The following is a 27,562-nucleotide window of genomic DNA, read 5'->3' on the forward strand; positions in this document are numbered from 1 at the left end:
GGGACGGGCTCACATGTTTGTCTGTGCAACAAATTATATGGCTGTGGCTTGATATTTAATTAAATTGCATGTCTATGTGAGTCATCATACAAATTGTGAGAAAGGCCTCTGGGTTTTTCTCCCCTATACTGTGTGTGTGTGTGTGTGTGTGTGTGTGTGTGTGTGTGTGTGTGTGCGTGCGTGCGTGCGTGCGTGCGTGCGTGCGTGCGTGCGTGCGTGCGTGCGTGCGTGCGTGCGTGCGTGCGTTTGTGTGTGTGTGTGTGTGTGTGTGTGTGTGTGTGTGTGTGTGTGTGTGTGTGTGTGTGTTTGACTCTCTAGGCTGGCGTGACCTTACACTGTGCTCCACTGCGTTAAGAGCTGGGTGGATGAAGGGTTTCCACTAATTGACTCTAAATTAATCAATCACTGAAATCACCTCTAGCCGACCAGGCAACCCCCAGCACCACAAGTACGACCAGCACTGCCCCCTCCCAACACCAATCAGTGCATTATCTGGGGTGTGAAACGGGAACGTTGAGAGCAGGGGGCAGGGGAATTGAAGGCAGGGGATTACAACACCCCATCTTTAATCTGGGATAGGGAGAGTGCAAGGGCACAGCTCAACTCCCAGTGCTTTGTGATTCTTTTAGCATTTCAATTCTCATACTGTCTGCAACTACTGCCCTGTTATGCACAGTCAGAGAGCAGCTGCAAAAACACACTTCACACTCGCTGCTTTCTTCCCTTGGGAAAATATAGCTATAAGGGCCATTCACACCAAGCACGACAACGATGACGATAACTATAAATATGTTGTTTTAAAAATAGTTCTAACTCATATGGATGGCAGCATCCACAACACAACTACAATTACAACTATATTCATGGACGAAATCATTTGGATCACTTTCAGCGCGTTTTCATGAACGATAGAAGCATTGACAGCCATTCAAAATCCATCGGACATCTGGGACGCAATCTGTCACTCACCCTCTGAAGGCTTTGCTAGTAATATAGAGGAGTCTATTAAGAAGCTAATGCTAGCTGGTAGGCTAACTTTCATTACCTCTGGTAGGGTACAACTATCTCACCTCCTTACAATTAATAATCAGAGTAAGATTATCCATATATCACATTGCATGTGTCTTTCGGCACTCAGAGATCCCCCTGTGTGGGCTCTGACAGAGCTGGACTGTGCAGCGTGTTTGGTGCCAATAGTTACAGAATGATCATACATTAGTGTGGATGCTCACATAACTATTGTAATAATTATAATAATAGCTTGAATTTATATTGCGCCTTTCATGAACCCCAAGGACGCTTTACATCAAAAAACAACCAACAACCAACAAACAAACAAGTTAACAGAACAAAACAAACAAACACACAACTAGTTAGTTACCAGATGCCAAAGAGAATAGGTGTTATAGTAATAGTTATTGTGCTCAGTGTGAATGGTCCTATACAATGCTCTTTAATTGTAGATTAATCTAGATTTATATGATATTTAAAACATGTTGCCATTATGTCATGATCCATCCTCTAGAAGGTTTTCACATGGAACTCTGGTGCTCTATGAACTTCCCCTTACAGTCTGTCACCTTGCAACTGAGCTCCTTGGTGCTGTCAGCCTAACATCAGCAACTTGAATCGGCTAGAATGTCGTCCCTGACGGAGTGGCAGCGAAGAGAACAATACACTCCCATTTCACCTGCTGTCTCCTCTCAGCCTTTATCCTGTTACAGTTCCTCTGGGGGATCATGTTACTATTCCCTTCATGTTTATTGATTCCTGGTGAAACCACTGATGATCAGTGTTTGGCTCAGTCAGTCTAGCAAGTCAGCCTTTGTGTCTGTCTTCTTCAGAGGCAAACACCTGAGGCAAAGACATCTTCATCCCAAGGCCTTAACAGTGGATACAGCTTCTTAGAAAGCAAATGTTGTTGGGGAGTGGATAGTGCCATGTGTCCTTTCACAAAATTGGACATAATTCAAAAACCAATTGGTCCAATTGTCACGACTTGGTAGATGGGCTCACATTGCCGCCCGTCTGTCTGTTTGTGTGCAATGGCTTCCATTATAGCATGCTAACTTTCCAGGAATAGAAAGCCTGCAGTTTCTATTAGCTTGGATTTCTGGTTTCTGAACTGTTCACAGCCCTCCTCTGAGACACAGAACGAGTAGAGAAAAATGGTACCATATTATAATGAGCATTAGTGACAACCAATTGTATGAAGATAGGTTGGAAATGGGTGAAGTCATCCTTTAAAGCAATTGTGAACCAGGCACAAAAAACGGGCATATATCATTAACGCAACATGCAATCACCCCCAAATTGATATCACATGTTGAGGGGCCTCTATAGAGCGCAACTCCAAAAGCGCCTCTTCTGCTCATAGGGGGGCCACAAATGAACACAAGTTGAACCATATGCAGGCCTTGAAATTGCGACCATTTTATTCCCATATGCACCTGAAATGTAATCTGTGCAAACTGAAAATATGATTGGGAGCATTTGTGTGAATGCAAATAATTGTTGTGGTACGACCAAAACAGGACATTCAGTGAACCAAAATTAGCAAACCCTGCCATCTGTAAAAACAAACCTGACTACTCTATATAATAGCAGCATTCATAGGAGAACGCACGTGTGTTTCAGCGAATTAGTTTTGAAACTGCACAATGGCCAAAATAATTCCAATTATATTAACCAAATGGGCTATGAAAGTGAACAAATAAAGCACACAGTTTGAGATCTGTCTGGAATCAGTGTAGAGGGTCCTCCTCTGGAAATGATGCCACAGTCTCAGTGAAGAGACTGGATGGAAGAGGAGACTACATTTTAATGTTATGTTTAGCTGATATAAATAACTGGATGTCACAGAACTTCCTTCAGCTAAATCCAGAAAAATTGTGATCCTTATCATAGGTCCTGAGAGCATCTCAGACACAATTTGGCTGTCCATTGCTCCTTTAGCCTCAAATGTGACACAGACATAAACAAAAACCTGGGTGTCTTTTTTCACCACCGCATGAACTTTGAGGCCCCCTTTGTGAAAAAGGTCACTCAATCCTGTTTCTTTCAGGCCGCCAGACTTCTCACAAATGCCGTAGAGCACGATATGTATAACTCTAGATTTTGCTGGCTAACTTTTGTTTACAGAATTGATTTTTGATTAATTGATTGATTAATTTACCTACAAAGGACTACATGGACTGGCCCGTCTTTACATCGCAGTAATATTGAAGCCATTAGCCACTTCAAAATCTTTCAGGTCTTCTGGTTGTTCCTAAAACCAGACTCAAAACGGCAGTAGTTGCTCCAACGCTATGCAACGCTCTTCCCTCAGTTGACTGTTTTAAGAATCTTTTAAAAACACTTGTTCCGCAAGCACTTTGTTTTATATTGTTTTACCTTGTTTATTTAATCTATGTAATTCTCAGTTAAGACAAAAGCCAGATGTGGGTTTTTTGTCCAATGGGAAAGGGGCTTTATTAAATTGTGTTCCAATACGTTCCAGCTCAATTAAATACTTTGTTTGAAAAGAAAAATAAATGCACATATGTCTTGAAGAACACAAAACTAAATTGTACAAACAGAAAAAGTGTCATTAGATCTTTATCTCAATATCTGATATATCTTCAAACAAGTGTTTTAATCCCACTAGGGGCAATTAATTTTGAGCAGCTTGTAACAGAGAAACACAGTAACATACTATACAACAAACTTCAAACAAACAAATACTCCAAGGAGCTAAATCTTAACCACTTTATCCCTGGCGCCCCTCCCTATTTTTACAATGTCATTATAGGCAAAAATACTCAAAAAACTTTACACAACAGTTTTGCATGGTGACCTGCTATGAGCTTGTAGATCAGCTATTTTTGATATATTCTATGGACAACAAAGAATAAAAGTGATTAAACATCCCCAAAAGTAACACGGTAGAAATATGATAGGAAATAGACATAAAAAAAAGAAGAAGAAAAAAAAACTACAGGGCATTTAGAAGTCATACTGCCAAGGGGATGAATGATTGGCGGTTAGTTTTACAAGTGGGTAAATCAAAACAACAGAGAATTTATGTTCACTTGCTAAAACATGTCCAGGAGAAAAATGCTTGCAGCTTTCCGGAGGATTTGTTTAATTAAAGAACTTGCATGTCTTTGTTACACTCTGATAATCTTAGACAGATTTTGACAATACTGATCCATCTGCTTCTATCTTTTACTATGAGGATGTGAAACTAGCAGATAAAAGAAAAGCCCAGAAGACTCTGAATTTAGTTTCCATAGAAGGTCCATTATTGACTCATGTATATGCTCTAATGAATGTCTGATAGACAGAAAGTAGTATCAGTTTCCGTAGAAGGTGAATTTTATGTTGCCCCTGCTTCACAACAACAGTGTTCACATTGAATAATTTAAGATTGACGCAAAAAATAATACCCAAGAATTTGTAAAAAGGGACAATTTCCAGTCCACACTTTCATTGTGTATGATGCACTCTTTGGCTGCATCTCTGTTACGTCTAATATCAATGATCAGTTCCTTGGTTTTAGACAAATTGAAGTCCAAGAAGTTGTTATCACCCCAGGAAATAAAGTCAGCGAGAACAATATGATCAAGCAGGTCAAGGACCGGAGGTCATCTCAAGCCCCCCAGGATCTTTTGCTGGTTGAAGCAAAAGCTGACAAGCGGCCAACGCTGGTACTGCAAGCTTGGACCCACAACCTGGAAGAAAGTTCATGGCTCGACCAGTGGGCTTGACTCACAGGCTCAATCATTGGAGGTATGTTGTGATGTGCATTCTCTATTGTCATCAAGTTGACACTTGCTCAACCAGCGCATACTGGGTTTGGTCATCAAGTTGATGACCAAACCCAGTATGCGCTGGTTGAGCAAGTTTCATTGAAATGAGTGAGTGGTGACTTTTCCCTCTCCAGTTATAATATAGCTCAATGGGTCATCTGAAAATGAATGACACAGCTCAACTATGCACACCTTTTTTTTTAATGTGAAGCATTTTCAAGTCACCTTGTGAATGGTGACAATGACCTTAGGTGTACATCAGCCTTTCTTTGTAAGGGTGAAATCAAGTTGCGTGGTGCAATCCATCAGAGCAGGGCTAAGTTACAGCACTACTGCTTCACCATTCCCAGCGAAGCTATTTTATTATCTATATTCTAATAGAATAATCCATATAAAACTGGGGGTCCTTGAAATAAAAAAGGTTGAGAATCACTGGTATAAGCAACTACAAATACTATGGCCTCTCATGCATTATTGATTACTTAAGGGCTAACAAGCATAGACAAAAATCCCAATGAACTCCTAAACAGTGAGGGCTATTTAACAGGATGTACTTGAACCACCAGCTAACGAATGTACATCAATCCTTTGGACAGAACAGATTGTTAAGAAAACAAAACAGACACCTCAAGGGGACCTCCAGTAATACACAAAAAGGACCTCTGTGAACAAACAAATATAACCACCAAGCAAGACCATGCAGCGGAATTTGTGATATTTCTGTCAGTCAGCCTCTCAGTCCCCATCCTTGGTATGGAAAATATTGTCCACCTTCATCACCTCAAATGATTTGTCATACACCTTAGCAGGCCATCTTCTTAACCAATTCAGACCAGATGCAGTATTTGCGTGTAGGATACAAGTGTGTGTGTGTGTGTGTGTGTGTGTGTGTGGGGGGGGGGGGGGGGGTATTTCAAGGAGGGATTATGCTAAATGCAACACAGGGTAAAAAGCATGACCTTATGACCTGCTCGTCATCTTAGCCCTAATCCCAAATCTTATATGGCATCAACGGATTTGCTCGGCCTATAGCACTAACCCTTCACAATACAATTCTCTTGGAAACAGTGTAGACCAAATATTACTATGCAACAAATCTCTGTGTCTCTGACCAAAACGTTGACATCCTCATCCGCTTTAAGAAAATTCCTGTGTGGAAGACCTTCACACGCGTGTGCACACACACACACACACACACACACACACACACACACACACACACACACACACACACACACACACACACACACACATGCTTGCTCAAATACCATTTTTTATTTGAAGATTTAGTAAATAAAGTAAAAGTTGATTTAAAGTTTATTGAAGTTGAATAAAAGGAATGGCACTTTAAGTAAATTTAAAGTTACTTGTGTTCAACAGAGCAGATAATCACATTTACACAATTTCTGAATTTACCCTAAGGAATCACAGACAGTGAACAGTGGCATATAAGTGCCCGTGCTGTTTGACCCTTATGTTTCATCCGTCTATATCCTTATTATAATATAATGTCACGGCTGACACTCAAGCAAAACTGCTATAGATCTCTCGATGTGTCGCTCTGCTTTCTTTTTATCCCACGATTGTTGTAACCCATTTTTTCACCCAGTGCCAATTGCCTAAGCTGTAATCCTGGGCGCTACTCTCCCTCTGCCAGCCTGGGGAGAGCCCCGAACTGAGCTCATGTTTCCTTCAATGCATGAGGAGTGAGCAGGCCGCTTCTTATCACCTGACAGGGGGGGAGTTTCCCCGGTTGGACGTATCGCGTGGAAGTAACACGCTATTCCAACCAGTTCCTTTCGCCTTCATCAGGCGCCCCGGCTGACCAGGAGGAGGCAGTATAGAGACCAGGATTACTGCATGTTTTTGTGAGGGTACCTACCCTAGGGGACACGGGTAGAACATGCAAACTCCACACAGAAAGGCCCTTTCACCAACCCCACCTAGGGTTCTGCTTTCTAAAAGTGTATTAGATCTCAAAGATCTCAAATATACACAAACTACATGAAAAATACCGGGCGTGTGTTCACGTGTGCACGGTCAAAATTGTATACGGCCCACCCAGTCATCTCAGACGGCACACTAAAGTGCCAGGGAACCCCGATTGAAAAACACTGGAATAAAGCTCCACTGCTGTGCCTCATGTACTGTATACAGTCTGCTGCCACAGCCTAGTGTTTGCTCTGTCCTTGGCCAGTCTTGAAGGTCATTTTTTCATTTTACATCGAGATTGAATTTCATTTTATATTCCTCCTCTTGCCAAATTTGCCGTGGCTGGTTCACTTCTGTCATAACCTTCTGTCATGTGTAATTCCTCCCCCAGGACCAAAAACTCCACCTACCATTAACAGCATATTATTTCTAAGCAACCATCTTGGTTTACAGAAAGAGAGGGCTTAAGACTCAACTCTTTGTTCAATCTCAGAGTATTAGAAACGGAGCCAATTTTCAATAGTAATAAACTGTTACTCGCATCATGTCCACAGAGCTTTTCCTCTCATAAAAACATGAATTCTGTATTACAGTGGTAGCCAATATTAGCCATCCTGGAAACCACCCATTCTACATATTTTGCATTACTACAAGACTATCAGCTACTGCTAACTATTCGTTTTGAGTTGTACAGGCTTACAAGAGACAAGGGATGAATTGTATTGCTAAACCTTTTCAATAACTGGTTCAAATTCAAAATTCAGAAATTCAACAAAGATTTTAACAATTTGCTGCTACAGTGCTACATTAAAAAGTGGTTCTGTTATGATGCCTAGCCCAAAGGCCTTTACAAACACCTGACGAATCAATGATATGTGTGGATGTACTCATGACACAAAACAACAATTAAAACATTTACTGTATATATTCAGGAACATTAATTGAATGGGAAAAAAACACCCCCTAATGGAAGGGCCTTGAATCTTATTTCTTACAACTTTCACACCAATACATGGCTAACTGCTGATTTTAGTTTTTGTAAGGGACACGTACAGAGAAACATCATTATAGAAGCAATGTACAATGTTCTGCACACGTGTAGCCGAAGATATTCCAACTGCAGTTCCTTGATGGGCATTGATAGTTCAAGCAGCTCTATATTCCCCCATAGCAACCATAGTTATATCCAATCAGGAGAGAGAACTCATACAGGATACAGTGTAAACAAGTGAAATTGAAAGTAATGAAACAAAACAATTAGCAGACATAATTGGAAGAAAATTGAAGCTGATACATGTTTTTTGTGGGGTTCTCTCTATACAATCGATAACCTGACCGGAGAATATATTTTCTGTTTACTAAAGAGCTGGAGAGATAGTGAGATCCCTGTTACTGAACAAACACTCTTTAGTCTATAGAGTCTATAGCAATGATTACTATCAGCACATATAGCTCTAACTTAACGACAACAAAAAAATCACTGAAATATCACCAAATTAGTGCATTATAGTAGTCAAAAACAAGAACAACCACAACAACAACAACAACAACAATAACCCTACATAACACTGAAACAGTACAAACAAACTACACATGCAACTAAACTCTGCAACCAAGGGCCCCACAGATCAATAGCTGATCAATGGCTGATGATGACAAGAGGAAGTGTGGTACTCACGGCTGACAGAGCTTGACCAGGTCATGGTCTGTGGTCGCCGGGGGCAGGCCTCGGATGTAGAGGTTGGTTTTGCTGAGCTGCTCCCAGCCTGCAGTGCTACTGCTGCTGCTGCTGTTGTTGGTACTACTGTTGGGACTGGGACTGGGCGGAGCCATGGGGTGTGAGGAGGGGGCAACAGGTGGCTGGAGAAGGGAGGGAAACGTACAAAATGGTGTTACCGTAGTTCAAAGTCAAAACAACAGCTCACCGTGAACTGTCCATTATGGTGCAAACGGGCATAGACGAAACAGGGCCAGATGAATGAATCCCACTCACACATATTTTTTACACGTATAGGCTATATGCACTGCTGTTGTTAGACTTGACCTTTATTTTATTTTGTTAACCAGATATCGCCAAATTAGACAGCTAACTTTTCTGCTCTTGAATTTCTCATAAACATTTAAATCCAATGGAGCACAAACCATCAGTCTTCAGCCCAAGCAGATTGCTGTGTGGCTACTGGCTAGTATATCTCCCACAGTCACTCTCATTGGACTCATGTCCAATTTAAAAAAAAAAGGACTGTCCGGATACTCAATCATTTGTGTCAAGTTGGTGTCTGTTCAGCACGAGGATTAATGTTTCACAGTGTAGTGACACATATCTGCAGAGCAATCTCCTTCACACCTTAGCAGTCAGCACAATCACGGTCCACAGGGGCCTGTAGCTCTGACACCACTGTGACACCGAAAGCCAGCGTGTGTGAAAGGAACCATTCCCAGCAGCCCCTGGGTGACTCCAAGGCAGATAGGTCAACATAAACAATCATATCCCCTAGCATACCATTACACTGCTTGAGCAGTAAGCACCCTATTTCAGACTGTAGCTTTGCAGGTGCAAAGCAAAAAGCATATTATGTTGCCAAAACAGGTATATATCACAATCACATGCAACTTGGTTTCAGTTCAGCATCTTCATATGGACATTGCTGACAATAACGGTTCTGATCCTGTCCCTCTAAGAAAAGACCCTGTCAGAGATTGAGCAATGTTGCGATGACCTGGTCAGCTTTCCCCTTGCAGGGCTCTTCCTCTTCTCCAATGTCAGACACTGATTAACACTCCCCCCCTCCCACACACACACGCACACACGCACGCGCGCACACGCACGCAGGCACGCACGCACGCACGCACGCACGCACGCACGCACGCACGCACGCACGCACGCACGCACACACACACACACACACACACACACACACACACACACACACACACACACACTGTGGAATCTCAAGTAAGGAAGCTGATGGAATCCCAAGCATGAGGTGGTGACAGGATTGAGCAATCCCAGTCTGGACTCGAGCCGAAGCAGATCTTCTTTGACCGACCAACTGCCTCACATGCCTTCACCAAGGAAACCGACATGACCTGCTGTGTCCCGGGGATCAGCGGACATAGCCTCTCTTCCTTCCGCCTCTTGTGTAAATTTGAAATGCAAAACTACCACTGTGTTTTCAGTGTGATTATGGTTGTCAACAATAAAACAACTTGCCTCAAACATAGATGTCTGACAGTCTGCAGTTTATGTGTAGAAGTCTTGGACTTCCGGGTTAGCGCTGGATAAATTACTATAAAACAGCATTTATTTTTGTTTTTATTTAACTTTGTATCATAGTCTAAGGACCAGGTCAAACAATCATATTTTTGGTAGTCCCCATACTCAGTATGTAACAATGTGTTGTTTCTAATTGTAGCTATTTCAAATATACTACAACTAATAGGATTCGGTTCACACTCCAGTATTATACAGTTTTCTGTATTATTTCAAAGTTTAGTGCCCTGTATAGCAAAGTAAAAGTAGTAGATAGTAGATACATGATTTATAGTTTCCAGTTCAGGCTTGATGTCATGTGTGGTTTGTTAATGTATTAAAACCTACAAGTAACCAAGTACTAGTAACTTACTTACTTAACATCCTCGAAGTTTCTCTTCCAGATAGTTCTTTTTTTTTTTTTTAGGAAACGGAAGGAACAGATCCTGAAGATAACACAGAACCCAGCACCAAGTAACCTACAATCCCTAATAGCCTACCCTTCTTGAATGTTGGGTTTCAGTTTCAATATGAAGCATAAGAACTGTTCCAAACTAGTTAGCATTTTCCAATCCTGTTGTATATATATAAGCTTGTATATATATTGTATACAGCTTGTATGTAATAAAATGTTGAACCTGACAGTTGGAGATGAGAGCTCAATACAACACAACCATAAGCAACCTTTATGAATGGGTGAAATACAAAGTGTGATGCAGAAATTCCAGTCCTGTAATCAAGAAGGCTGTCTGCCCTCTTATCTTGATTACAGGACAGGAATTTCTGAACTGTCTGTCTTTCTAGGAATTGTGAACGGCTTAAAGAGCCAGCTACTGTGTTCTCTGTCAGCTTTGAAAAGCCATGTATATATGAAGTTCACCAATGTGACACATTTGGATGTAATTGAGGTCCTCATCAAAATCTAAGCAGTAAGCCGTAAATGACCAAATGAGCTGACATCAAAATAATAGTGTCATTCAGCACTCAAATGCATTTAGCCAGGTATGAGTTATTATTGTACGTTTTTGTTCAGTAACCAAGGGAGGCATGCCATAGCATAGGCCCCATGGTATATATTTTACTAATTACAAAGGACGCATGCACACACACACACACACACACACACACACACACACACACACACACACACACACACACACACACACACACACACACACACACACACACACACACACACACACACACAGCGATCATCCCATTGGAGGGCAACAGGATGTGTGCCACTACGACCTCCAGCTATATGTTGACAAAGACAATCTTTAGAGAGGAATGCCAACAGCATGCCAGAGTCTGAGCTAAATGTCAGTGTAAACTCCCCTTTCTGATGGTCTCTGCAGTGCATCTGTTTTCATACATCTGCCTGACTACGTGAGACACTGTGATGGGGACAAGAAGACATCTTATCAGCTAGGCCCAGACCAGCAGAGTCTGTCATATCCGAGCTGGAAATACACAAGGCTTCCAGTAACTGGCCTCGCCCATGGAGAGCTTACCACGAGCTAAAAGTGCGTGCTGTTAGTATGACAGCACAAGCATGACTCCAACATGGTCATTTAACACTTTAGGCTGAAGGGAATAAAAAAAAAATCGATATGTAACTGGGGCAGAATTAATGCATGAATGAACCATTTTACACTGTTTAATTTTGCACAGGCAAACAGAATACAGTATGGATACATACCACCAGGCATATATCTTTCTCCTAGCTATGTTCTTTCTCCCAAGAACATGGCTAAATCAATGGTTTATGAAATCACTATCTTATCTCAATCCCACAGACATTACACTTTTATATAGTTTTATAGATGTTGAATAGAAGTTTATAGAAATCTACAGTGGTCCAACCAGGCAAGAGTAGCTTATGAAAAATATATTGCCATTCATTGTTAATAAAGTTCTCTGAAGCTGCTGTTTGAAATTATATTTTCTGGGGAAATTCATTTGATCTGTAACCCATAATAGTTAAGGAAAATACAATATTTAGTAGATTCTGTTTTTCTAACATCAATCAACATTTGGTCTGCAGGCTTGCATCAGCAATACACCCAGAAACACCAAAGTGAATCTAACTCATAAAACTCTGCCTATAACATACATCCGAAACACCATTAGAGATTATTATCTCTAACCTAGGCTATACAAGATGTCTTACACCTGATGAAGTCAACAGGCCTACGACATTGTCTTTTTAAAAGGTGTAATAACACGTTAAGAAAGGGTAAATAACCTGTTCGTGGATAGGTTTATATTCATGGTTACATTTTTACAGATGAAGGTGAGAGATGGCTCTCTCAGACCTGTTTTGCGACTTCCCTGAAGTCAGCTTTGAGGGTATAATATGTTGGACTTAGTACAGTGGTTCTCAACCTGTGGGTCGGACCCACCACATGATTTTTGGGGGGGGTCCCCACATGAAAGTGAGTTAAGTGGCAATTTAAGGACTTTTAAGACCCTTTTAATACCTTAGAAAAAAAGACCATCATTGCATAAAAAGTAAACAACAAAGTAAACTATACTATAAAAACTGGTCAAACATTGGCCAAATTGTCAAATAATAGAAGAAAGAGGCAAAAAATAAAATAAAATAGCCAATCTACAAGCACACACGCCTCGCAAGCTTGTAGATCTGCTTTTTTCCCCACAATATTTATCTGTGGAACCGAGTCAAACTAAATGTAATGCCTCAACTCCTACAATTCAAAGTGCTTGTCAGGGTGGTGAGTGGTCCCCAGTTCAAATATGATTATTTTGGGGGGTCCTCAGTTCAAATATGATACATTTGGGAGGTCCCCAGTTCAAATATAATAATTTTGGGGGATCCTCAGTTCATATATGATTATTTTAGGGGTCGCGGCCTGAAAAGGTTGAGAACCAATGACTTTGTAAATACAAGCTTATTTACCTGTTTGCGATACGGAGTCCTCAGCGGGTTGCCAGTATTAGCAAAAATCATCCTCGGTCCGATAGTAAAAAGAGCGTTTTCTTCTTGTTTTCGTTTTTTCCCTAGTTATTTAATTTCTAACTATTAACGCATACAATTGACCACATAAATATCCACCGTATTATTCGACTAAAACACACGCAAGCAGAATTCTATGCATAACTGTATACATATCCGACTGGTAACTTAACTACACGGTCATGTAAATCTCCGTGAATAGAGTCCCAACTTCAACAGCCCAACCCCGTTTTGTTTGACTAGGTTCATTGATTTGCAGTCAGTCCTACGCAGAACAGACCCAGTGTTGCCAGATGTTGTGAGGGAAACAAGCAACCAGGCCTATGAAAGCCTAAAAGAAGCGAGCCCGACCTTCGCCCTTTATGGCTATTTGAAAATAGCCGATCTACAAGCTCACACTGCTATTTTCAGCAACAAAAAAGTAAGAACATTTGAAAACAAATTGCAATACTTTTTTTGAAACATTTTAACAATACAAATCTTGTATGGGGGTCCCTGGCATAACATATTTTCAGATGGGGGGTCCGCAGACAAATACATATTAATCTTGGGGTCCTTCCTTGATATGACAATGTTTATGAACAACATTGGAAACAAGTCCAAATGAGCAACTAACTACACGTTTAGAAACAAGCCCAAAAAGCAGCAACCCGCAGCTGCCAATATTTACAAACAACTTACCAGAAAAAAACAAGCCCAAAGTCGCTTATAATAAGCGGACATGGCAACACTGGAAAAGACCCTGCTACGGTGGGAGAAACCATTTTCCCATCCGGTACAGGGATACTCTTTTTTGTCTGTCGGAATAAACACATTCAATTGCTTATCTTTCATCTATTTAACAATATGCAATGTGGTCAACGTCATTTTATAGGTAAATACCAAGACTTACGACTGCTTGCATTAAGCAACGCTATCTAAATGATACGATATTGTTCCAATGTTTCACATTTTCTTAGTGTTCGTACGGTCGAGAATGCATACTTAACATTCCACAGTGCGGCCGGCCATCAGTATGATATTTTGACCAGTTTTAGCGTCAGTCTACTTTCCTGTTCTAAGTTCTGTACCAAATGTAAGATAACTACACACATAACTCCATAAAGATGCAGCACATAGCTGTTTATTGTACACACAGTACACAACAAGAGTAGCATCTCTTCCGTTAAATCCCATTTATATACAGGATACCTGTTTATTACACAGGCTCACAGCTTTAACCACTTAAACCCCATATGGGTAACTGGAGTCCCTCAGGGCTCAATGCTAGTGTATTTTCTGTTTTCTGTTATTGTGGGGAAAGCTTTCGCTGAAAATAGCAGATCATTGCTATAGCAAAACATTAATAAAAAATAAAAAAAAATAGCAAACATTGTCCAGTAGCCCAATGCCACCTGCCTTTTGATCAAGCAAATTGGTTGTGTAACATAAATGTTGCTGTTTGTTCAAAATTATTCAAAACAACTCAAACAAATTCAAAATATAGCCTACATTAATTTAACATAATTATTTACAAAAATACAAATGTAAAACTAAATAAAATGTCAGATATCTTTGTATCAACAGCCATATCAACCAATTCATTAAAATTGGGGATTTTTAAGGGTAAGCCTTTTGTTTCCAATAGGCTCAATGCCTATTGGAAACAGGCACTACAGCTTCATTGAAAGAGGTGGCTTCCATGATACCAAGAACACCATAATATAACCAGTACAGGGTCTACTACTGTATCTCTAAATGTGAGTGATATGGGGAGCTCTTTATTGAAGCTGGTATAGCGACTAGAGAATATACAGGGGTTAGGCTGAGCTATAAATCAAAAGCAATTCACCCACTGCTGTCAACTGCTGATTGGAAAACCAACACTGGTGGTGGAGAATGTGAATTAATGGTGACCTTCAGAAAGGCACGAGCACCATACAACCTCTCTTTCATTCTGCCTTTATAGTCTTTCGAACCAGATCAACCCACACAGAACTCCACCTTCTCCTGATTTAAGTTTGGACAGAGGTTATCTTTGTCTTGTATTAAATGGCAGCTGATGTATGACAAATGAATGACCACTTGCTGCCAGGGTAAATAGGTTTGTTTCTTCAATGATCAATCCGTCACAACCTAAATCAAACATTGCCTTGTGTAAGACCAGTGTGCTCTGTCGGCCGGGAATCATTCAAGCCATGCCTGAAAGTGTACCATGGCAATATTAGGCTATATCAGATTGGCAGCTCAATAGAGTGCGGAAGTCTTGATGTCAAACCCACGCCCCCTGGGTCACAGAAGTGTTTTTCCCATTCCAAATCCCATAGATACTGTCTGTGTTGAGAACATTGAATTAATTCTGAAGTAGCATCGAAAATGACAGTAGGAAATCACGTGCTTCACTGTCCCCACTGAAGCACATCACGCTCCGTCAAAATCATTCCTGAGATTCCTTAGATTTCATGACATCAGTTTGTGTTATTAGTTTATTTGAACTGAGAACTGATAAGGCTACTCTCCTACAGAAAGAACATCCAATGCAACACAACTCGATGCTGTAGTACATTTTTAGGCAGCCCTTTATTTTCGTACTCTTTGGATAATTTTGTACCTTTTCACCGTTAGTTGATGCTTGTTAGTAAAATTGCCAGACTTGTTTTTTCTGTGGGATTTTTAAAAACACTAGTGTGGCCCAAGGGGCATGGTTTTTGACGTCAGACCTCAAATAGAAAAAAAGACATGACGAAGACCTATAGCTACGAGGTCGAAACGTTGCGCCATTAAATAAAATATACGTTTTGGGAGCTTTAACCAGTGTGCGGATGTTTTACCATCTTCTCCATAATTCTTGCCTTGATGTCCAGCACCTGGCCTAAATACAGGTACAAAATGTGCACACAATCTCCTCTGTGAACTTTGTCCTTGAGGTATAATGTAACAGCTAAAAAGTATGGGTCTCTAGTACCTGCCATGCCCACGGTGCCATAGCTTCTCAACATGCTGAACAGTCTGTGAAAAAGAACATCTATCCTTTCCACAATTGCAAACAGGGAAATGTTGACATCAGCCAGAAACCAACACTTACCACAAAAATGCTAAGTAATCATAGTGAAATTCCTATTGTGTGCCCACTACAAAATCAACAACCTAGTGTCCTTATTTTGAACTTCCCCTACACTGATGTTTTGCAGCATTTTAAAGATGGGCACAATGAAAATCCATAGGGGTGATATGTGATATGCTAATTGGTGTCATCCTAAATGACACCAAAGGTCACCACTAGAGCATGTAGAGAGGTTCAACAGGCCACCATGAGAAGTCAATAGGTCACCATAGAGGGAAGAGAGGTCTGATTCAGCACTCTACTCAGGTCACTGTGTGTTAAAAGGGACCAGTGCAGACAGAAGGGCAATAGAACCAAACCCTTTTAAACAATAGAACCAAACCCTTTTAAAGGAAAGGCTAACTGTCATCCCTGCAGTCTTAATATTAATAAGCCATAATCTTTGATGCTCTTTATAGGAACATTGATAAACCATTCATAAACACCATGTAATAAATGTACATTCTGTGTATTCTCCGGATACAATCATTGTTGTTTTTTCACACAACCACAAAGGTATGCCCCAGTGTTTTGAACTGATCCTGTGTTCTGAACATACCGTATAATGCACATGATGCATAATGTATCGCTCACCTGCAAGTGAACTTCACAGGTACTGTATGTTTTTGCACTGATAAAGCATCTATTGCAACTAAGCTATATAGGCTGTTTTGACATCACAGAGTCTCTGCTGAGCTAACAAAACGGCTACCTAGTGAACACACCCATCCCCTGCAGGGAAAGTCTTTCGATTTCATTTTCGATTTAGATTACAAACACGATCATAAACACAAGTATACAGGTAACTGTGCTTAGGCTATAATATGAGAGCCACATACACAACTCATGCACAAAAAACGCATGTGTGAAGTCTGTGCACACACCCATAGGGTATTTCCAAAGGAAATCAATCTGGTTTCTGACCAAGATCATTTTACTGTGGTGTCGGTTCCAAAACTCTTTGTCTTACTAATGAAATCAGTCCATCACTCAATCCAGCAAACGTCTCCTATGTATACTGAGGAAAAGCTGCTCAATCAAAACCCATAACAGCAAATACAATCTCAAAATGACTTCAGAATCTGTGAAGTAATTATAAACCGAGAATTCTGTAATGCACAGAGAGACAGATATTCCCTCTCGCTCTGCAAGAAGCAGCAACACAACAATCCTCTCCCACGTGGGACAGAGAGTCTTCAGGCAGCAGCTCCAGGAAGCTTTTAGAAGCAGCTCAGTGTTTACTTTCCTGCCTTGATGGAAGGTGTGTGTCGGGTGGGGGTGGGGGGGGGGGTGGGGGCTAAATCCCTCTGTGACACACTGGTAGAGCATTTCCGTCAACTCTCAAGCATTATAGAACCCTAGCCACAAAAGAAGAGCCGCGAGTGCCTATGTGCATGTGTCACACAGGAAGAAAGGCCTCAAATTTACCGTTCTGCCTTTAATCGAGGTGTGTACAGTACAACCGCTCAGCTCAGCTATGCGTGACTAGTGGCCCAAAAATTACTGTAGCATGAGTCATATAGCTTGCTCTGATCAACAGTGTTTCCCTTAATGATTACAAGATAAAACTTGGCTTACATCTTTGAAGCGACTGGGGCAGAGTGGGAGGTGGGAGGCTTAAAGTGTAACAGGAGACATTTATGTGATAGAAGAGGGCATTCTGCCCATCTGTCCCATGCCCTTACTCCTATCATGAGATACATGAGGCTACAAGCAAGCCTAGGGAGTTTCTGGTCTTGTGGTCGGTAATCTATAACTTCACTAGTATAGGAGATTTTGTATATCAAACAAAGACTGTCAGCTGCATGTTGGTCAGTCAGAATCCACAAGCCTGGCCCGGACGGCATTTTCTGTTAAACTACTGTCCTATCAATAAAGGCATAAAAGCCTCCCAACAAAATAAGAAAAAATAAATAAATCCACAAGCCTTATTGCCAGCCAGTTGATGAGGGTTATAAAGATACAGGAATTGTTTTTCTTTAGGTTGTGTTGTTGATTAATTCCATGATGCCTGATTTCATATTTATCATATAAAAACATTAATTGTTAATTGTTAATAACCTGCATATACACTCAACTGCCCTGAAATTCTGTTTCATTCATATTTCAGATCTACATCCCTGCAAAAGAAGCTGAAAATACGTTATTTTACAGTCAATCAATGGCAAATTCTCTCAAGGTAACAAAAATAAGTGGTGAGGGCTTTCATGAAACATTCACGAAGGAGGAAATCGATCATCATTGGAGCCGCCTGATGTTAGAGATGTTTATCTGTAGATCTCATAAATACGTTATTGCCTCATGACAAAATGAGCCAAGAGCGTTGGTGAGAACTGAAAATGTAATTTCATTCAACCCCAACAACATTCATATCCCCCAATAAAAGTAATTTAAGAAATAATATAGCCTACTTTAAGAAATAATATTAAAAAGCATCATAGATCATCCTGACACATTTTAATGCATTTATATGTATATTTTTGGGAACTGATTTCACACACAGAAGGCAGGGTACCATGAATGCATTCACATTGCTCAGACACCTTCACACAAATGAAGGCTGTTTGATCGCTTCCTCTATTGTGAAAGGAAACACTTGACACTGACTATTAGTGGGCATTGAAGGTATTATTGGGAAGCTGGACCCTCATTTTGCCCACATCAAAAGTCCTAAGAATGAGAATCATATGAGCACAAAGGGAGTTCTTTTAAGCCTGCCGTGGACATAAAGAGCAGCACCACGGTGCTGTTTCATTGTGTACATTCCGCTGCCAGGCAACTCTCCAAACTTTATTGTAAACATTGTATAGGGCTTTTCAGCCTCAGCATAATGCCATTGTCCACAAGCTCGCTCGCCATGTAAGTCCCATGGCAGTTAATACATTCACCTTGTCAATGATTAAAGGCTAATGTTGACAGGGAATCAAGCCAAGCAAATATAATCATCACACATATCACGAAATTGCACTGTTAAGAGCTCAACAATCACTTCTGTTTCTGATATGGAATTGTGACCAAAGAAATCCTTAAAATGTGTCCTCTGCAGTCTTTGTACGCAGTATTTAAAGTTACTTTAAATTCCCTAAAATCCAAAATACTTTTAGCCATATAATGATTTCCTGTAAGTTATTTTACATTCATATGTCTGTCGTACAGTAGCAAGTTAAAATTCAAAAACACACTGTTCCAGAAAAAGCATAAGCAGTGGGTGTTATCACTAACCCTTCTAGAGGTCAAACAACGATATTTATACTCAAAATAGGATTGATTTGTATGAGAGAACCACTTTGTCAAGATTGACCACTATATACTATGGGGATAATCATAGCATTGAGTGATCCCAGTATGTGATGAGCGCCACACAATGTGCCATCACATCACTTTTCCAGTCTCTTTAAGAAGTGTTCTCTTCAGGTTTGAAAGCTACTTTTGTGTCAAAGCTACGCCACACACATCTAAGTCAAATGAATGACCTTGTCCCCGTATATCAACCTTACATCCTCTTTAGTGGTCCATGAATGAATAGGTCCATTCTGCACATTCATTGAACTGTTCAACTATAGGCTATTTTTTATGGATGCTCGATGCTCTAGTAGAGTATATATTTTTTATCATTTGATAAAATAGATCAAGTATCTATAAATGACTAAAGAATATGATCTGCATGCACTGCTGTTGGTTGTTAATACCAACCTAGGAACTTAATAGGCCAGCCATGTTGATAAAACTTTCATGAGCTTTAGTGATGCAGAGCATTAGGATCCGCTTTATGTTAGCTGAGATGCCTGTAGGTCAGTTAAAGGGACTTTCCTCTAAACCTCATATTCCCATGTCTGTGTTTCATTTTCTCACACTGGTGCTTTGTATTATAATATAGTGTAGATATAAAAGCCTTTGGTAAACCCCAAACTGATGTGCAGCAGCAGCCTAAAATAGCACACCATTAATTTGAAAAAGGGCACATGACTACTACAATGGAGCATATACTTTTATTTATGATGTGAAATTCTGCAAGAAATCATCAAAAGGTAAATCACATTTGCTCTTGACTAATAGTAGCCTACTATCAGCTCTCACAAACGCTGATTGCATGATGAGAGAATGAAAACATCGAGTTTAGTTTAGCTTGAGTTTGAAATAGGAGACAAGACCAGTGGTGAAAGAAGTACTCACATTTTTACTTAAGTAAAAGTATCAATACTGCAATGAAGAAATACTAGCTGTTACAAGTAAAAGACTGCAATTCAGAATTCACTTGAGTAAAAATACAAAAGTATTTATCAAAATGTACAAAAAAGTACCAAAAGTAAGAAAATACTCATTATGCAGAATGTCTCGTTTCACAAGTTTTCAAATGTATACAAATCTTTTGAAAATATCAGATTTACAAGCTCACAATGACACATTGTGAGCTTGAAGATCAGCTATTATCAAATGGCCAAAATGTATACAAAGCTGAAGTGGTTAATGTAGCTATGTTTTGTAATGATAATCTAAATCTATAAAGTAAGTAAAATTGTCAAATAATTGTAAAAGCACAATATTTGTCTCTGAGATTAATAGTGGAATAAATGTACGAGTATTGAAAATTGGAAATACTCCAGTAAAGCAAAAGTACCTCAAAATTGTAAAGTACAGTAGCCTACTTGAGTAAATGTACTCAGTTACTTTACACCACTGGACGAGACAAGACAAGGCAGAGCATTGTATGCTCCTACAGACAACACGATTGTTACACATTTGCTGTGCCAAACTCGAATAGACGAATACACAGTCAGGAATACATTAATAAGTACCGTAGCCCGTTGGTTCTCAAAGTGGGGTCCGGCCGTCCGGGGACCCCCAGGGGTCCTTGAGGGACTTCCAGGGGGTCCCCAGCTAAATGATAGATTAGGCACCAAATGGACCCTTATGGGTCTGTAGCTCTGAGAGTGTACAAATGGAACCAAATGGACCCTTATGGGTCTGTAACTCTGAGAGTGTACAAATGGAACCAAATGGACCCTAACGGGTCCATTTGGTTCCATTTGTACACTCTCAGAGTTAAATTGACATAGATTTGACAATATAAATTGCGGTCCAAGTGATAGAAATGCCATTAAATGGGGGTCTGTAGCCCTAATGCATGTCAAACTGGGGTCCTTGAAATTAAAATGGTTGAGAATCACTGCTAGAGAGCCATAAAAAAAACCTTCTCTTATTGGGGTCCCTGGCTTATCTTTTCAAATGGGGGTCCGCGGGCTAATAAGTGTCAATTTGGGGGTCCTTGACATGAAAAAGTTTGAGAACCAATGCCGTAGCCTAGTAGCCTACATATTTGACATGCAGATATCTATCTAGCGAGCCTACCTTCGTCTGCAGGTATTGAGGATAGTAGTAAGAGCACTGGGGGTACATCTGTTGATTCCACACTTTTCCCATGAAGATAGAAATGTGTTAACCTCTGGTGGGTGTAATAAAGTACTTCAATATTTCCAACGATTACGTTTTTTCACCAGTGTTGATTTGTGTGTCTCTTGGTGGAGTGTGTGGACCTCACCCTCTTTTACTGCGGAGCAGCTGCCTCTTTTCCACTGGTGTAAAGTAACGCGCGACATGTACTCAAGCTGCTGGACTCAAGTACTGGACAATTTTGAGGTATTTTTTTTTATTTTATTCAGTATTTACAATTTTCAATACGTTTCTTCTACCCTACTATACATCTCGGAAAATATGTTACTTTTACTCCACTACAATTGTATGAAAACGTAGCCTAATTACTTTGTAGATTTTTATTATTATTTACAAAACACACAAACCACTTCAGCCCCTTTATATTTCGGCCATTTAAAAATATCGCGATGCAACATTGTGAGCTTGTAGATCGGCTATTTTCAAAATATTTTTTATACATTTTGAACAATTGTGAAATGGGACATTCTGCATAATGGCGTACTTTTACTTTTGGTAATTTAAGTAGCCTATATTTTGATTCCGATACTTTGGTAGCCTACTTTTACTCAAGTACACTTTGAATACGGGACTTGTAAGTTACAAGTTGTAACAGAGTATACATTGCAGTATTGATACTTTTACTTAAGTAAAAACATGTGAGTAGAGTACTTCCATCGCTGCTCCTTTCCAAGGGGATTCATTCTGCGTGGACACAACCAGGACTTGTTTTGGTTTCATGCTTTATACAAGTTTGAAATCATCTGCGTTTTAGAGGGCGAATTGGAATCATATTTTTCTACACGACCGTTTATTAGTCTACATACAATCTCCAATTAGTATAGGCGAGCCTAGACATGTTTTGCATATCATCATCTATTGCTTTGTTTGTCCGAACTAACAGTTCAATATAGTTTAAATCATGTTTCAACAAGTAACCCAAGATGGCTGCATGAGTTTAAAAATAGACGATTAAAAGATGTATACAAGATTTGTATACATTTGAAAACTTGTGAAATGGCCATTATACATAAGTACTTTTACTTTTGTACTTTAAGTATATTTTGATACCAATACTTTAGTACTTAGTTTTACTCAAGTAAATTTTGAATTCCGGACTTTTACTTGTACCAGAGAAATGTCTACATTGTAGTATTGATACTTTTACTTAATTAAACAATTTGAGTAATTTTTCCACCACTGCCTTTATAGTTCCAAACTCGAGACAGAATAGATAACTATACTAATTATCGATTCTACAAACAATGATTTCTTATTAATAGCACCCCCTCCCTTTCCCCCCTTGGAAATAAAGCTCATCCATTTTCTTGTGACATGAATTAAAGGAACATGGAGAACTTCCTTTCTCAGAAACAGGAAACTCTCTACACCCAGCCAGGAAGGTCGTTTTTGTCCTTTTCTGCATCTTATTTCAAAAACATATACCATCTGTAGTTAGTTATGCCCTCAGGAGATAGACAGTTCCCCATAGGCCTAGTTGCAATTTGCAAATATGCTGTTACTATGTAAGCATAACTTATTTAATAATAAATAACATAGCATTTTCATTTTAAAGTTTCTACATTATAAATGGGGACTTTGATATAATTCATCTACCCTATATTATATTTTTTGTCCCTATTCTTATTTAGGCAGAATTAAAATGTGGAGAGTAGACATGACTATGTTTTCAGACACTACAATACACTAAGCAGTCAGAGCACACAAGCGGAAATCTCGATGAATTGAATACACAGGACCACAATGGAAACAAGCCCTTAGGCTTTTTGTGTAATCCTTTTAGCACCATTGTATAATCCTACCACTGTACTATTTGTAAACTGTTAATAAAGTATCAATCAATCAAAAAACAAAACTACAATACCCCATAGCAATGGTCACATACCATACATAGAATTCTATGAGTAGAGAAATATTCTGTACTGCAGATTCCCTGCAAAGTGTTTCTACATATTCCTCTCTTGGCCACATCTTCCTCAAAGCCTGCCTCTAAATGTCTGGAACCCCCCCTGAGGCCAGAGCCCCAACTAAAACAACAGTATTAAGTGCAGCTCTCCCCTCCATTACTGATTGAAACCAAACCACTAGCTTAGTGCACTGTGGTGGTGGAGGTTGATTTCCTGATGGCAGCCATATTTCATGCCTTGTTTATAAACAATGAAATCCAAGTGTTTCATTTAACTCAGAAAGTGTAAAAATGTACCCATTAAATTACACCTCTGACTTGTACTGTGTTTCTCCTCAATTGACAGAAAATGCACCCATCTAGAACAACAAGGATCGAGAGAGCGATTAAGAACACACCCTATACGTTATACATGACGCAACATTGTAGAACGATGATTTTCTCTTGCGCACAAGAGAATGATGTATAAGAGGCCAGGAATTTGCATAATTCTTTCATTATCAAACTTATAACTCATTTTAAACTTGTGGGTTTCATTTTACCCCAGGAGTTCCTTTCTCTCACTTTCCTCAGCCACTCTTTCTTTGGGTTACTGGAATCTGATCTGTGAGTCCCCCCCTCCCTGCATTCCTCTTCTTCTCCTCCTCCTCCTCCTCCCAGGGCATGCCAGAATCCTTAGCTCTGCCTTCTGTCTGATCTCACATTTCTGCAGACCTACAGCAGATTGTTTATTTTGCTGGACATGAGAGAAACATGGGAGGTGGGGGGGCATTCAATGGACCAAGATTTACTGCTGAGCTCAAGCCAGGCTCCACCATGATGATTCCAGGACAGGGCCCCCCCTCTATGACAGGAAGTTGAGTGGCCTGCCACCACTGACAAACCACAAGGAAGCACAGCAATATAGCTGGTGTGCAGTAACTGCTAAATTAGTTGATCAAGCCATTGCAATAGTTCAGCTGATGTTGGAAAATAAAATATAAATAAATAATATCATGTTATGTGCAAAATTACCTTGGGCGCCAGGCCTTGGAAAGGAGCGAGATTGGAGCGCTTGCCACACGAGACCACATGCAAAACGACTGTTTGCTAAAGGGGTTTGATCACCCCACATTCAAGAGGAATGCCATCCTGGCAATAGGTATACCTGATATATGTCCTGATATACAAAGGGCAAAAATCAACCCCATCTGACCTCCTGACCTCAGATGTCCTCTCCAGGCTGAGCTGACAGATGCTGGTGAAGAGTTGAACTGCTCCCCAGAGAACCTTTCCTGCTGAAATTTATGGGGTCTCCCTGCATCACTGCTATCCCTTTGTAAGTGTTGAGATCAAGAAAGAAAGAAAAATATCGCTTTTAGTGACCTTTCTATACATGAAAGCATATATGGTCTGATTACTTTTATGATCCATATCAAGTGGCAACATATAACAAAATGACTGATAATAGATAACATTAATTGTAATGACCATTTAATTATTTAACATGTTTGTCATCAAAATAACAAATTAAATACCATTTTAAGGTAGTGGTCTTGTATGTTTAAGAACTGATATTTTCACAGTGCAAGAGACGGAAATATGATGTTAACAGCAATGTCGAAACATAAAATGTAGTTGTTGCACCTTCTGTCATTTAGCTTCTATTGCAGGTGTTTCTCTAGTTGTGGATGCAATTATGTGTTATTGTGAGTCACACAAGTGAGTATACTTACATTGCCATGTTGCCACACATTCTGAAAGAGACAGAGACAGAGACAGGGAGAGAGAGAGAGAGTGAGAGAGAGAAACAGAGAGAGAGAGAGAGAGAGAGAGAGAGAGAGAGAGAGGTGAAAAAAAAAAAAGCCATATGAAAGGGAACAGGGTGATCTTGGCAAGGCCTGGCTCTCTCCTTATCAGTCTATGGATCTATCTGTCCCTCTTAAAATTCTCATCAACTCATACTCAATGCTATTTCACACCCAGCCATGCCAGGTGGAGGTAATCAGACAAAAAAAGTAGTGTAGAGAGTAATAATAATAATACAGATTTATACAGCGCTTTTCTAGATACTCAAAAAACAGAAACAAAATAAGAAAAACTTTATTAGGAAAAACTAGTTAAATGGTTAATAAATAAAGAACAGAAAAATGTTTTAAATATATGGTAGAAAAGGGTTTTTTGAATTAGGTAGTGAAAGCGAGTCTGAAATGTGGCGAGGGTGGTGGCGTGGTGGTGTGTGTGAGCTGGGAGTGAGTTCCATAGGGTGGAGGTGGCAACTGAGAAAGCCCTGTCACCCCAGGTTCGTTTCTTTGTCTTGGGGATGTCAAGGAGGTTGGCGTCACCACCAGACCTGAGGGAGCGGGAGGGGGCGTGGCTTTTGAGGACAATCAATTTCCTGTAGTATTACATTTGAAGACATAACAACTTCATCAGTATATGTGCTCTTTGTTGACTACAGCTGAATGGCTAAACCATCATACCGAACAAGCTGGTCAACAAATTCCATACACTGGGACTCCCTCCATATGCAACTGGATACTGGATTTCCTCATCAACCGCCCCCAAGACTGGGCAAGCACACATCCTTCACCCTCACCCTGAGCACCGGTGTCCCTGAGGGCTCTGTGCTGGGTCTCCTGCTTTATGCAGTCTTCACGCATGACTGCCAACCGATCCACAACTCAAACACTGTTGTTAAGTTTGCAGATGATATACAACGGTCATTGGGCTTGTATCAGACAAGGACTAGGCCGCATATAGGGAGGAGGCTCAGAACCTGACAATGTGGTGTACCAAAAAAAAACTGGTCTTAAAACACCAAAAAGACTAAGGAGATTATCATGGATTTTAGGACTACCAAGAAGATCACACACAGCCCTGTCCAGATCAATACAGCTAGGCTTTGGAGAGAGTCTCCAGCATCAGGGTCCTGAGCATAGAGGTCATGAGTTACCATCACAGAGAAATTCTCCTGGGCTAACAACATCTCAGTAGTGGGCACTATAATATATTCTGAGGAGGTTAAGGAAAGCCAACCTCCCAAAAGATACTTGTCAACTTTTTCAAATGCACCACGGAGAGCATCCTAAGAATCTGATGACTGTCTCTGGTACAGCAGCTGCACCAAACCTGACAAATAAGCCCTGTGAAAACAGCACAGGTCATTGTTGGCATTGAGCTGCCACTAGAACATCTTTACAGAACAGTGTGAGGAGGCCAAGAACATCATAAAATACATTACACACCCTGGACACGATTTGTTTAAGCTCCTCCCATCCGGCAGGCACTTCAGATCAATCTGCACATGCACAAACAGACTGAAAAATAGCTTTGTCCCACAAGCTGTGGCATTATTGAACTGACAAGACTGATTTGTATTTGTATTGTTATCTTGTTATTTTGTATTGTTGTGTTAGCACAGTACAGTCTCTGCAGAACATTTCACTGCTTGTACCTCTATGAGTCGATGACAAATAAACCCTTCTTGATTCTTGAGACAACTCCTCAGACTGACAAAACTGATGTGCTGTTATCATTGGAGCACGGGAAATATTTACTATTATGTCACTTCAAGCCACTGATTATGTGCAGTATTTCTACATTTCTACAACCCCAATACACCATCACCCCCTCCTTGTTTTGCAAATTCCCTGCCTATTGCATCTAAAGTGTGTGTTTTTTAATCACACCTGACTTTCAGGCAGACAGACAGACAGACAGACAGACAGACAGACAGAAAGAGTTTCTGTAAATTAATAGATAGATAGATAGATAGATAGATAGATAGATAGATAGATAGATAGATAGATAGATAGATAGATAGATAGATAGATAGATAGATAGATAGATAGAAGATTATTATTATTATTAGTAGTAGTAGTAGTAGTATTATTAGTAGTATAGTAGTAGTAGTACTAGACTACTCTGGAACCACGCAAGTCGGGAACGATGCAGATTGGGAATGCATGCCAAACTTGCTCAAGCTAAATATGCTGTGGACTTGGTCCTGTAATAATATACTTTTCAGATCATTGTTGCCTATCAGTATTCTATATTTTCTTTAATGGGGAGAACTACAAGACAAAGTTGACCTCAGCCTGTCATAAATCATAAGGTCAAATTGAACCAGACGACCATAGAACTTAAGATCTTAAGGCCTCTTGTTCCCTTCCTTTGAGCAACTTCC

General features: G+C 40.1%; 1 protein-coding gene across 10 annotated transcripts in view; it reads right to left on the minus strand.

Annotated features, from left to right (window-relative positions):
* The window catches only part of rbms1b (RNA binding motif, single stranded interacting protein 1b), a 40,115-nt gene extending 18,584 nt beyond the window's left edge, over positions 1-21,531 (minus strand). For 4 of the 10 annotated variants that reach the window (XM_084084803.1, XM_084084810.1, XM_084084808.1 and 1 more), the window contains exons 1-2: positions 12,899-13,179; positions 8,401-8,582 (exon numbers count right to left, since the gene is read on the minus strand). In XM_084084803.1, coding sequence (XP_083940929.1) covers positions 8,401-8,582; positions 12,899-12,949 — 233 coding nt within the window. In that variant the 5' untranslated portion in view covers positions 12,950-13,179. Of the gene's footprint in view, positions 1-8,400; positions 8,583-12,898; positions 13,180-21,386 lie in introns of those variants that run through there. The other 6 variants (XM_084084811.1, XM_084084809.1, XM_084084802.1 and 3 more) reach the window with 2 other exon arrangements.
* Between the last annotated feature and the right edge of the window lie 6,031 nt (positions 21,532-27,562).

The sequence above is a fragment of the Gymnoscopelus microlampas genome (assembly GCF_963454915.1).
Source record: "Gymnoscopelus microlampas genome assembly, chromosome: 17".
Taxonomy (NCBI): Eukaryota; Metazoa; Chordata; class Actinopteri; order Myctophiformes; family Myctophidae; genus Gymnoscopelus; species Gymnoscopelus microlampas.